The following is a 12378-nucleotide window of genomic DNA, read 5'->3' on the forward strand; positions in this document are numbered from 1 at the left end:
CTATACCACGCGATAGAGCAAACCTTTCTACTAAGGAAAGCATCAAGCGAATGTTCAAAATTATTTTTGTTTTCAATATAGAAATAAAATAGTTTGGCGAAACGCGCGGCGGCGACAGTGGTACTCAATGACGGCGGCGCGCGCCGCTGGACGCCTCGCCTATCGCCTGCCGTTCCGCGGACCCTATACGCATTGACGTCATTGAGTACCACTGCCGCCGCCGCGCGTTTCGCCAAACTATTTTATTTCTATATTGAAAACAAAAATAATTTTGAACATTCGCTTGATGCTTTCCTTAGTAGAAAGGTTTGCTCTATCGCGTGGTATAGTCAAATTTTCTCCTAGACCCTTACTTTTTGAAAGAAAGTGAAAAATATCAGCAAAAATGGGTGCGTTTTGGGTGTCCTTTTCATTTTAATTGTTATTTAAACCTATTTCGATGTTTATAATCTAATAACTCTTTATATTATTTTATTCGGGAGAGTTCACAGAATCATTTCCTGCAAAGAGCAACTAAATAACTACTACGGCATAAGCACAGAAAAATCCCAAAGTTGAAAATTTGTCATTTTTTTCAAAATTGTTTTTTTCAAAAACTGTACGTTCTGGATAAAAACGGTTTGCAGATTCGTAATCAGCATGTTGAAATCTATAAGAAATGTTTATTCACGTTTACAAAATCGAAAAAAAGTCAAAATTTGTTGAACAGTGTAATTAAAAACATTGGTTAATGTACCGGATGTATGTATGTTACTCACTCGATACAGAACACTTGTAATCTGTCTGATGTTTAGATGTTTGTGTATATTAATTATTGAACGAAAATAAATCATTGCAATTAAAACTTTTATTATGCAACAGAAAGAGTAATTACAGAAAGATGTTACAAAATGTATTCACTAGTAATCATGCAAAGGCACTAGAAGTAAATTATAAACGACGACAAAAATGGTTTGCTCTTACATTAAAAAAATCACTGCAATTAATTGCATTACACTATTCATTACCTTTGCCTAAACTTGCCTATAAAAACATAAACCTGGCCATTTCCATTAGGGTACGGTTTGTCCTCTCTACCACACCATTTTATTGCAGTGTATATTCCACTGTTAATTTTCTAGACATCCCTTAGCTCTTCAAGAAACTATAAAATTCATTTGAAAAATATTGTATAGACTAGTTTCTTTTAATTGTTCAACTTTATTTTGGATATTACTTCCGTATTGTTGTCATTATTTAGCGGAATTGGTGCCTAGGCTTTTTCGTTCTTGTTGCTCTATTCTTGTGCACATTTGACGGCTTCGATATTGTTCTACTCTTGTATGGCCATTTCGTAGATTAGGATGCTTTTCATTGGTAATTTTCACATTTCGTAATTCATTTCGACAAAATTCACAATGCGTTGTGTAATTAACATAGCCGCCTCAATTATTCTTTTCTTACTCACTCTTAACATTCTCTATGCATACACGTGGTGATTTTATTCCCACAACCTGTTACACGTTTATTGTAGATTGTAGAGCACGTGAAAAACGAAACCCATATCATGGCATAAAATAAACGCAAATTGTAAACGATACATATCGCGACGTCTCAACAGACACATCGATATACGTACTATGATCAATAGTTAGTTGAACTAAAATTAACGAATTTTATTTAAAATACTTTAAAATATCGAATTTTAAAAATACATGTAGATCTGTTTTTACATTCTCTCTCTTTCTTTTTTCTTTCATTTTGCTCCACACATTACATTTTCTTTTATGTGTTTATTAAATAAAGTGTCATTAGTGAATGCATTTTTATGTTAGAAATTGCTTTTTCTATAGTTTAACATAAATTTTATACTTTCTTGAAAATGAATTGTTACACTGCTTCTTTTACATGGTACAAGTCCACGGTGTAAAACAATACCCCGGTTTACAGCATTTAAATTCAACCGTTTTGTTATTCCCTATATCCATTTACTCTTTGCCTGAAAATGGTCGAAGTGTCCGGACTCCCCTTTGAGGGACTCTACATATACCTACTGCATTTTATCCACTTATCAAAATCGGTTGTGATAAAATCTTTAAATAATACTTATAACGTAAGTACTTTTTGTGTTGTAACAAGAATTTAATTTTTATTTTTTAAATTGAATATTTTAATTTAATTTAAATTTTTATATACACATTTACAGTATTACTATCACTGTCACTATCATTCTTCTCAATCGAAGTTCAAAACACTCTATAAATTACAGAAGAATGTTTGAATTCCACGACTGTGAATGGTAGATTTTTGCTCTACTTTGTAACGTTCATATTATTAAATATTAGCAGAATTTCGTTAAATCACGAGTTAACTGCATTACGTTGAACTGTTTTCTTTCGAATAAACGCATTCTCAGCTCAAAATCTTCTTACGTAAGGACGAAAAATCGCAGGGCGTAAACCCATGTTTTTGCCTAATTTTGTCGATAATGTCGTCGCTCTGACACATGTGATCGTACCCTCTTAATAATAAAAATTCTATCAATTTTAAAGTCATTTCTATTCGCAACGGAGGAAATTAGTTCTGAAAAAAAGTAACAATATTAAAATTTATAATGATTAATAAGTTTACAACTTACGCCTATACTACCTTATTAAATCCACGCTATTTTTTTCAAACGGTGTAAAATTTTACAACAGCTGTAATGTACTTTCAATATATTTTAATTTTAGATGCAGTTTTCTCGAAACTTTGTGTTAGAAAGACTCACTTTCACCAAGAGTCATAAATTAAGTTAAAGAGCTTCGTCCTTCGGACAGGCTGGCGTTTTTTCCTTTTCTCCACTCTAAGACCCCGTCCGGGTCAGGATTTTCCTGCACTTATAGAGTTTTGGGAGACGTTTAGTAACAGTCGAACTGTGTGCATCTCAAACGTATGTATATTTAAACTGTAGTATATATTAGAATGTGGAATTTATTCATAACCATCACCCAAAGGTTCCATTACACAGCACAAGACGCTTAATTTTTGTAAAACAATGAATTAAGAGTTCACTAACTAATTTTTATAAAAATATTAACTAAGAGTTGACTAACTAATTTTTATAAAATACTAATTAAGAGTTGATTAACTAATTTTTATAAACAAATTAACGAAGAATAGTAAATACTAATTTACGTTCTGTGTTATTAACATTAATTCGAATTTTAAAAACAACTTTCACGATCGACGAAGTTGACTCTGACCGTAATTGATAAAGTTTATGAACAGCATTTGATAATTACGTGGAAATGAAAAATAAAATAATCTCAATACAGGACAGCATCACCTGGAACTAAATACTTATTTAACCTTTGCCGTACTGTTCGGTGCCAGAGTTACTTTGGCTCACAGACGACAGCGGCAAGTCACCAGTGAATTCGTCATAATATTGAGGATTAAAAGAACCTTTTTTGGATAGAAAAATAGATTCACTAATTTATTGAAAAGAGAATGCACAACGAATCCAAATAGTAAAGGGACATATTAAAGGTGTCTCAAAGACGTCCAGTAAAGTCCTAAAAACGTCTCCATTCAAAATTCCAAAACACCCATACTTTGTGTTTTGGCCTATAGTATCCACATATAAATTTGCGAAAAACTTGTTTAACATTTTACTTCAAAAATAGTCAGAAATATATCATTTTTCAAAATATTTTTGAAACAAATAGATACTTGGATTCGACGTTCAAAAATACAACTAATATCAAGTTTTATTTCTACATCTAATGGCTTCCAAAATATTACGCCAGTTGAAAAATGGTTTCTGCCCTCAAGGTAGCGGTTTTCACCTTTTTAATGTGGATTTGAGCTGATAGAAAAAAGATATGAGTCGAATATTTACGAGTACACTACAAATCTACAAAATTTTCGTAAAACTCTGAAATTATCACTTCGGTCGGACTATTCCCTAGTAAGTATCGATACTTTCGTCGAAGTATGAAACGGATATCTTCGTCAAACTATCAAACAAGTATCGATACTTTTGTGTAAATATCGATAGGATATCCATTCATTTTGATACTCATGTTTTTGATATGTATCGATATTGGATCGAAATTTATAAACTGCAGGTATGTATTGGTTTTAACACTACTTATCCTTTATTTACAATAGCCAGCCAAGACTTTTATTTGTTGCCGAAGAAATTGGCCGTTTTAACCCTTTCCCGATTAGCGCTGGTTATATCCGGCATTCACTAAATGCTTCACACTAGCTAACGCCGGTTATATCCGCCTCCACTAAATGCTTTACACTGGTTAGCGCTGATTATATCCGGCATCCACTAAGCGCGTCGCATTGGCTAGCGACAATAACAATAGGCGAATTAACAGCATGCATTAAACTAGTGCACAAGTTCCTGGAACGAGTAAAGTTTGTTTTCTATTTTTTTATGGAGTATCATAGTTAAAAGTAAGGTAATCAATTAGCAATAACATTACATACAGAAAAATAAGTGAACCAGGTTGGTAAGTTATGTCCAGAAGATCCAGAAGATTCGTTCGTTAGTGGCGTACCGATGGCTAGTTCCGCCGTGGCGAAAGGGTTAATCACAGTATATCTGTAATGTAATGTATGATAATCTAGGTAAAAAAATATGTTTTAAATAAAATGAAATTAAAACACAATTTATTTTTTCAAACAATTGTATTATTTCAAATAATCCATAACATTTTGTAGATATTATCAGTAGTACACATTTTTAGTTTTATAATTGAACGATATAATTCTGTCAGTGAGATTTCATGAACAGTATGGCCTTGGGCATTGTGGTGCCAGGCAACTGGGCTGAGGATGGCATTCTGGTCCTCGTCGATACCATTTATCTGTCTGTTGAACAGAAAGTGAAAAACATTATATAAACTTCATAAAAAGTATGATAGTTTAGATAGTAACAACATTACAAGCAGTACAACATTACAGCAGTACAGCAGTACCGCATTCTAATACAGCATAAAATCCTCTCAATTGATTTTTTCAAACGTCGAATATTAGTAGAGAGAAAAGGTATTTATTAATTTTTACTAAAAAAAAATTATCGAATCGCAACTTGCATCAACAAAAAAAGGAAAGATTTCTGATGATACATACTTTGATACCATAATGTATTTTAAAAGTATAGTAGAACCTCGTTTATTTGAACACCCCAACGACAAGGCAGTTCCAAAAACAGAGGTCCACTTGCATCCTCAGTAGATCTTATTAGTCCGAATAACGGAGGTGCGTAGAGTGTTAAATAAACATTCGTTTATATAAACAGGGTAAAGATAAACGACATTCTACTGTAATTAATACTACTACTAAATTTATGTTAATATTATTCTGTTTTTGATGATTCATCTTATGTGGGTATACGATTTGTTATTATGTGAAATTCCGTCATAAACAATTAAAACGAATTTAGATATTAAAGAAGAAAAGTTTTTGAATTTATATTTTTATAACTTATTTGTATCAATAAACTAAATATGATATGTTCAAACCATTCAAGAAAAAATTATGTGTATGATCAATACATTTACTAATAGAGTAAAAGAAAATTTAAACTATAACAATGTAATGCAAGTAAATGTATTAGTTTGATGTATATGAAATGTCGTTTCAATTATTCAATCTTCAAATTATTATAAAATGTATTAAAAAAGAATAAAGCTACCACTGTACACAAATGTTGAAAATTAATACCATTTGTAATAAAAATATTGGACATCAATAATACTTAATTCATTATTTAACATAAGGAATAACTAGGATATTTAAATAATTTTTTGTAGAAAAGCATTTTCGTAAATATTGTTAGAGGCATAAATGTAAAATTTGGAAGTTATATAAAAATTTTAAGATAATTCAATATCGCTTTGTAAAATTTAAAGCTAATGATATTTCATTGAGGAGTGAATTGACAGAATCGCCGAAAAATATTATCAATAATAATATTCTAATTGTAAGGGGGGAATACAAATAGAAATCGTGGAATTGAGCATAACAAAATTTATATATGTATGCATTGAAATTTGAAAATTATGAATATTTTTCCGTAGCATGAATCTACAGATTATTATTTTAAAAATATATTTTTTAATGACTACATCATTTTCAAACAAAGAAACTGTAAACATATTTAAAGTGTGCGAAATAAAGACTCAAATAAGTTTCGAATTCTAAAACTCAAAATCTTTGTAAATCTGGAGTAATAAAAATAGTTACTTCGGCAAAAGTGCATAAAATCATATGAAAAGTGTTTTGAATAAGGAAATGGTACTTTTGAAAAACTATCGTTGTTTAAAATCGTGTTCAAAACACCGACAATTCATGTGCACTAACCTAATAGAATAATATTGGAAATATTTGAACACTGTAATTTCATTAGATTTAAAATTATTTTTACATACTCCTTGTAATACGTAACTTCTTCCTGGAATAATGTGAAGTAAATCTGTTCCAATACTATTTAAATTTGAAGTTATAAGTATATCAGCCGTGGAACTATATGTAATAAGCGGTCTTTTTATAGGAAATGTCCAAACTGGTTTGCATTCTTCAGGACTCGGTTTTATGTACCAAGCTTCTGGGTCGTATCTACAATCGTACTTTACACACATCATTGGTTTTCTAGTTTGCCTGAAAAGTTGTAGTAGTGCATTTTGAAGAGATTCTTTCAAATAACATACATAAGTTTTAGCAATCTATTGAACGTGACTGTATTATATTGTTTAACATATTTTACAATATAAGAAAAACTTATTATATTCATTTCATACAAGCAAGCCATTTTCCTAGAGAGATATATTAATCGTTTTAACTCTTGTCCAGAATTTGAAATTTTATTATTAGAAAATCCCCAGTTTCCAATTGCTTCCGCCACACCAGTGCCATGACCCCTTGAAAATTCGAAACATGCCATTTTTTATGAATGATGTGAACGTTTTATCAGATTAAGTATTCAACAAGGAAATCATTCGATTAAATAAGTGTAAAACTTGGATAATTTAAAATATATAATTGTATTTAATAATATGTTATATTGGTAACCATAGTTGTTAAACAAAAGATATACTTATATACATTTGCTAACTTCGTATAATTTGTCCTACCTCGAAAAAGAATAACTTGATAATAAAATTCAAGATTGAAATTCATCAATTAGAAGAATTAATCTCACGGAATAAAATTTGTAAATTGAGAAACCATTTCTCTGGTACAGAAAATTGTAGCTAAATTTTTATTTTGCAAGTTTCGATTCAAAATTACTCATTTATACGAATTCTTTTTTCTTATGGTATATGCATACACAAGATGTTCAATTATAATCGATGAACACGTTCAGTGCGATGCCGATTTCGATATAATTTCCGCTCGGCTGGCAGAAATAGTTCAGCATGAGGTAGGACGTAGGACATACAAAGTGAAGGACAGGTATAATAACAGGCGACACCATAGAGTTCTATACAGAGAGGGTGGAAAATCCTAGTACAATCGCCCGGAGGGTAATTTTACATAATAAAATGAGAAAAAATTGTGGTATACAATTTTTTCATCCAGAGCTTCGTTTTCGAAAAAATCGAATTTGAAGTTTGCTCAACTACGCAATGCAATTTATTTATCGTGTATTCTATTGTAACAACTGGCGACGATTTCGACATTATTAAAATCTAAAAATTAATTATATCAATAATTCTCGTTAATAGCAATAATATTGTTGTGCCCCGTGAGACGATTCACAAGACGAGGTACGAGATTTAGTCCTTGAGTTCGTGAGCGATTAAAGATTAGAATCCACCGAGTGATTTCAAGTGTGTTGTTTTCTTATTTATTTTTTGCAATGCCTTGGATGGTATGCATCGTAAGAACATGTGAAACATAAACATTTTCGACAATGTGAACATTTTGTAAAGTTTCTAACATTACATGAACGTTTCGTTTTTCGTACATTTTCAATATGGCAGCTTTAACTTCGTCTCCTTCCAGAAATATGATTTCACGCTACAGTAATGTTGCGGACGAGAGCCGTTTCGTCTACACGGACGAGAGCCGTGGTTTATCCCCACTACCTCGTTTGATACGTGCCGCCGAGAAACCAATTCTTGGAACCATCGCGTTCGAGCTCGACGCCCGAGAACAAGGACGTCATAAAAAACAACGATAGCATTAGGGATTTAAATAGGAAAAATTGAAGTTTCTTATTCGCAAACGGATTTTCACGCAAGTAACACCAATCGATTCCTTGTGCTCTCCCGATTAAAATGATGTCAAACACGACATGATTCCGATTATTTTTAACAAAGATACATAAAACTTGGTTTGTAGAACGAAAGGTCATGCTCGTAAACAGACCCGAGCGCGACTCTCGCTCGCGAGTGGTAGTCGATTCGACGAACGCGGCTCTCGTCGTAGGGCTAACTCCCTATTATGTATTCCCTCATATTTTTGTGTTTAATTATTTAATGACTGAAATTATTAAGAAAATGAAAGCGTAATACAAAAAGTATGTATATAAGTTCCGTTTTAAATGTTTAGAAATTTTTATTTTTTTATTTTTAATATCTTCTTTCCGACATCGATTAAATATAATATACATAAATTCTGTTTATGTCATTTTTAGCTCGTAAAGAACTGATAGAAAAGTAACTTTGACGATTCTCCGTAACCGTCGCAGGGTTCCAACGTTTATTATTTAAATATCTTTATCATAAATAATAGGAATCATGTCGTATTTGATATCATTTTTATCGGGAGAGCACAAGGAATCGATTGGTGTTACTTACGTGAAAATCTGTTTGCAAATAAGGAACTTCAATTTTTCCTATTAAATCCCTAATGCTATCCTTGTCTTTTCTGACGTCATTGATTTCGGGCATCGAGCTCGAGCGAGACCCTTTTTTTTGCTTCTCCGGTCGTGTACCAATTATCTCGGCGACCGAGAGCAAAGGAAGCCGAATCGACTACCAGTCGCGGACGAGAGTCGCGACCAGACCCGAGAGCGGCTCTCGTCCGCAACATTACTGTATTATGTTTCGAGTTACTATTATTATCTAGCTTATTCACAGTCTGTCGGGGATTTATTATGAATCGCAAGCGACGATTTGTAAGTGACGAGATAGTAGTATACATACAATGATCGCCTTGTTCACTGTTTGGACGAATGGCTTGCAGTAACATTCGATTTCACAGCGATTTTCTTTAGCTCTTGCACAATTGTGATTGTAGATTCTAATATTCTATTGTTATTATTGTTGTTGTTATTATTATTACTATTATTATTATTGTTATCATATTGTAACTATATTTATATGTCTTACATTTGTTCAATAATAACGAGACATAGTGCATATATCTAACGGGAGAAGCAAGAAATATAGAATTACAAGAGGAGAAAATTAACTTTAATTATCACTCCAACAAACAAAAAATTTTGTTGCGATATACGCAGCAAGATATTGCAGCTGCATTGGAAAATACTCGCCGCACATGGGTAAATTTAAATTTTGCAAAGAGGTTACCAAATAAAAACATAAATAAAGAATAGGCGAAGAAATAACAAAGTCTATATTACAAATTTTAGAAAAGTTTGCTTTTGAAGATGAAGAAAAATTATATCTACAAATCGAATTATTACCGCAAGAAGACACAATACACGTTACAGAAGAAAATTCGCCAACGATATCATTGTTAATTTCATCATCAAAAAGGTTTCATGAAACGAAACGGATCCGGAAAAACCTAGAATTGCTGATTTTGTACCCATAGACACAAAATTCAAAATTATTCACATTGTTAGAGAGTATCCTAATTGGGACTTGAAAACATTACACCGTAATGGGTGCACAGCTCTCCGACGAAAAGATTATGTATTTACAACGATCAAAGAAATCGAACGGAATCGAACAGTGCAGAGCGACGATATTATCTTAATGGTACCATTTATACCTGAAATATGTATTTAAACAAGGGCTGTGCCAAAAAGTCTTGTGGCACATAATGTTTTCCTTCAACACCTTCCTTTCCATTTATTGCTAGCTGGGTAGATGTATCATTAAGAATGATACGCGACCTGTCGATATTGTTTTTACACCTCAGTCAAGTAATATGGGATGCGAGAGGTCCGATCGGGCGACCGTAATCTACGAGCACGCGGGTTGCTTACCTGAAGCGGCGCGCACCACCTATAACTGCTCACTGCGGAGTTAGTTTTACGAGTTCCATCTTCGGCAATAGCTTATTTTGTAGGTTAAAGTTCAAGGAATATGGTCATATTTTTTTTTAATTTTTGACCCCCGACCCTCTAAGGGAAATTTGCAAAAGAAAAGTTTGTTTATAATTTTCCATATTACAAAAAAGAGTTCCCAATTAAAAAATATATTATTAAAATAGGCCAAACCTTCCCGATTAAAATAAAAAAAAATCAACTCAATACGACAAATAGTTCCTGAGATAAAAATTCCAAAGTACACCCCGGTTTCACGAAAATAGGCAAAAATTGAAAACTTTGACCGCCTATATTTTGTAAAGAAATTTGGTAATAGCAAAATGATGACTCAACCCCCCCCCCCCCCCCAATTTTATGTGGACTATATCATATTCAATTTTGAAGAAAATCCCTGATGTCGAGGTTAAAAAGTGATCGATTTGGCGTAGAATGACCCGAACACATTTTGTAATAGGTATTTAATAATGTAATAATTATTTATTTAAATTTAAACACATTACATAAAAAGTATTACATTACCTGTGCACGTTTGATAAAAATTATTACACAAAAATCTAGCTGGAGGTTAATATTATTAGAACTATACGTGAAATGGCATAAACAAGTTTGACTCCTTAGCCACTTTCCCTTGATAAAAAAATATTATATGCATAATTGCAAATATTATGCATCGGGTCGTTTAAAAAAACACAAGTACAGGTAAAAAGCTGTACTCATAATATCCCGGATTTTTTAAATTAAAATATCTCCAAGACTAATTGTTTTTTGGTTTAAATGACTTAATACTTTTTTTATGGGAAATAATAATCTGAAACGATTCATGTTTACAAAAAATATACGAAAACGCGAAATTAAGCTCCCTTTGTAATTATTTAATTTGTGTCTGATACATTTTTCAGTACAATTAAAAGTTTCGAAAATATTTAAAGTTCTAATCTTAGGTGACACTCTATATAAAAGAACGAGAGCCTTCTCACGAGGAATCATTACCGTCGCGACACTTTGTCGCCACACGATACCTTCAACGTAAACATTGTTGCAAGCTGCGTGCGTTTCTTTTTTCCTCGAATTCTGCGACGATAGAATAGTTACGGATAATTATTTAGAAAGCGGATGGCTTCACTGATTTAGATGATTCTGAAATATGTTATAGAGAATGAGATTTTTAACAACTTTTTCATATAGATGTACATGTAATCGCCGCTCGACCTTAATATCTGAGGTACATATTTGCAAAATACTATTGTTAGTACTACATTTAATTTTACTTACTTTACTTCTGATATACCGAGTCATGTAGTCATCGCTTCTACGAATTTTTGCCTTTATAAACTAAAAGAAGAAATTAACTTTTCATTCTTATGAGTTGCCTTTGTGCGAACTTAAAAAATCCCATCCCCCTTCTTGCCTTAAAAGTCAATGAAAGTAAATAAAAACGTAAATATTTTTACGAGACGACTTTGTAATAAAGAAACTAAAACTGTGCATTTCCTAATCCTAATGTTTTTTGTTGCAAATAACTTCTTTAAATACCGAAAAAGGAGTTATATCGAATGATACTTTAAAAAACGTATGGTTTTCCTTTAAAAAAAATGAAATAAAATGATTCGTGATGTTTTAAACAAAATAAATTCTAGAAAAATAAATTTTTAAATTAAATTCTACATGGAAGCTTTGTATATTCGAAGTCAATTTAAATCGTCTAAGAATCATCGATACTACTACGACGTATACTCTGTACATATTAAATTATTAGATATTAATATCGTTACCTATAATATGTGTATAAGCATATTCTTATAATTATTTACAATGGAATCATAAATTTCTGTCATAAATGATCAATTGTTTTCATCAGAATGTTCACAAATACTTTTCCTACTGCAATGATTTACTATGACTACAGCTTTCATCAATGTATGTATCAATATTCAATCAGGTTGAATAATGAATACAATTGTAATTGAATAAATGTTTCGAATAATGGTAGATATTTATTCATGACTAATGAGTAACTTTCCATTAAAAAAATCATTATTCATCATTCACGAATAAATTTAGGAATCTTTATCTATTGTTTGATATAAAATTGTCCCAACACATATTAAAGTAAATGTTATTACAATCAAAATGCCAACCCTATGACAAGCCGC

The 12378-nt window shown here is 31.8% G+C and overlaps 2 protein-coding genes across 2 annotated transcripts in view; one reads left to right on the plus strand and one right to left on the minus strand.

Annotated features, from left to right (window-relative positions):
- Positions 1-4761: 4761 nt before the first annotated feature.
- Positions 4762-6922, minus strand: LOC143186691 (uncharacterized). The gene is made up of 3 exons (XM_076390400.1): positions 6780-6922; positions 6411-6639; positions 4762-4848 (listed from the first exon to the last, which is right to left on the minus strand). The coding sequence occupies exons 1-3, from the start codon at positions 6920-6922 to the stop codon at positions 4762-4764; spliced, it is 459 nt and encodes a 152-aa protein (XP_076246515.1).
- A 2084-nt stretch (positions 6923-9006) lies between these two features.
- Trs33 (trafficking protein particle complex subunit Trs33) overlaps positions 9007-12378 on the plus strand; it is a 36056-nt gene continuing 32684 nt past the window's right edge. The window contains exon 1 of the mRNA XM_076390724.1: positions 9007-9022. The gene's annotated coding sequence lies outside the window, so the exon portion shown is untranslated. The remainder of the gene's footprint in view (positions 9023-12378) is intronic.

Source organism: Calliopsis andreniformis, unplaced genomic scaffold (genome assembly GCF_051401765.1).
Source record: "Calliopsis andreniformis isolate RMS-2024a unplaced genomic scaffold, iyCalAndr_principal scaffold0022, whole genome shotgun sequence".
Lineage (NCBI taxonomy): Eukaryota > Metazoa > Arthropoda > Insecta > Hymenoptera > Andrenidae > Calliopsis > Calliopsis andreniformis.

Excerpts from the sequence above, each read along its gene's own strand:
- LOC143186691 (XM_076390400.1), bottom strand. The coding sequence starts at position 6,922 with ATGGCATGTTTCGAATTTTCAAGGGGTCATGGCACTGGTGTGGCGGAA. Across the intron at positions 6,640-6,779 it reads TCTAGGAAAATGGCTTGCTT|GCAAACTAGAAAACCAATGA; the intron begins GTATGAAATGAA and ends ACAACTTTTCAG. Across the intron at positions 4,849-6,410 it reads GAAGTTACGTATTACAAGGA|ACAGATAAATGGTATCGACG; the intron begins GTATGTAAAAAT and ends TCTGTTCAACAG.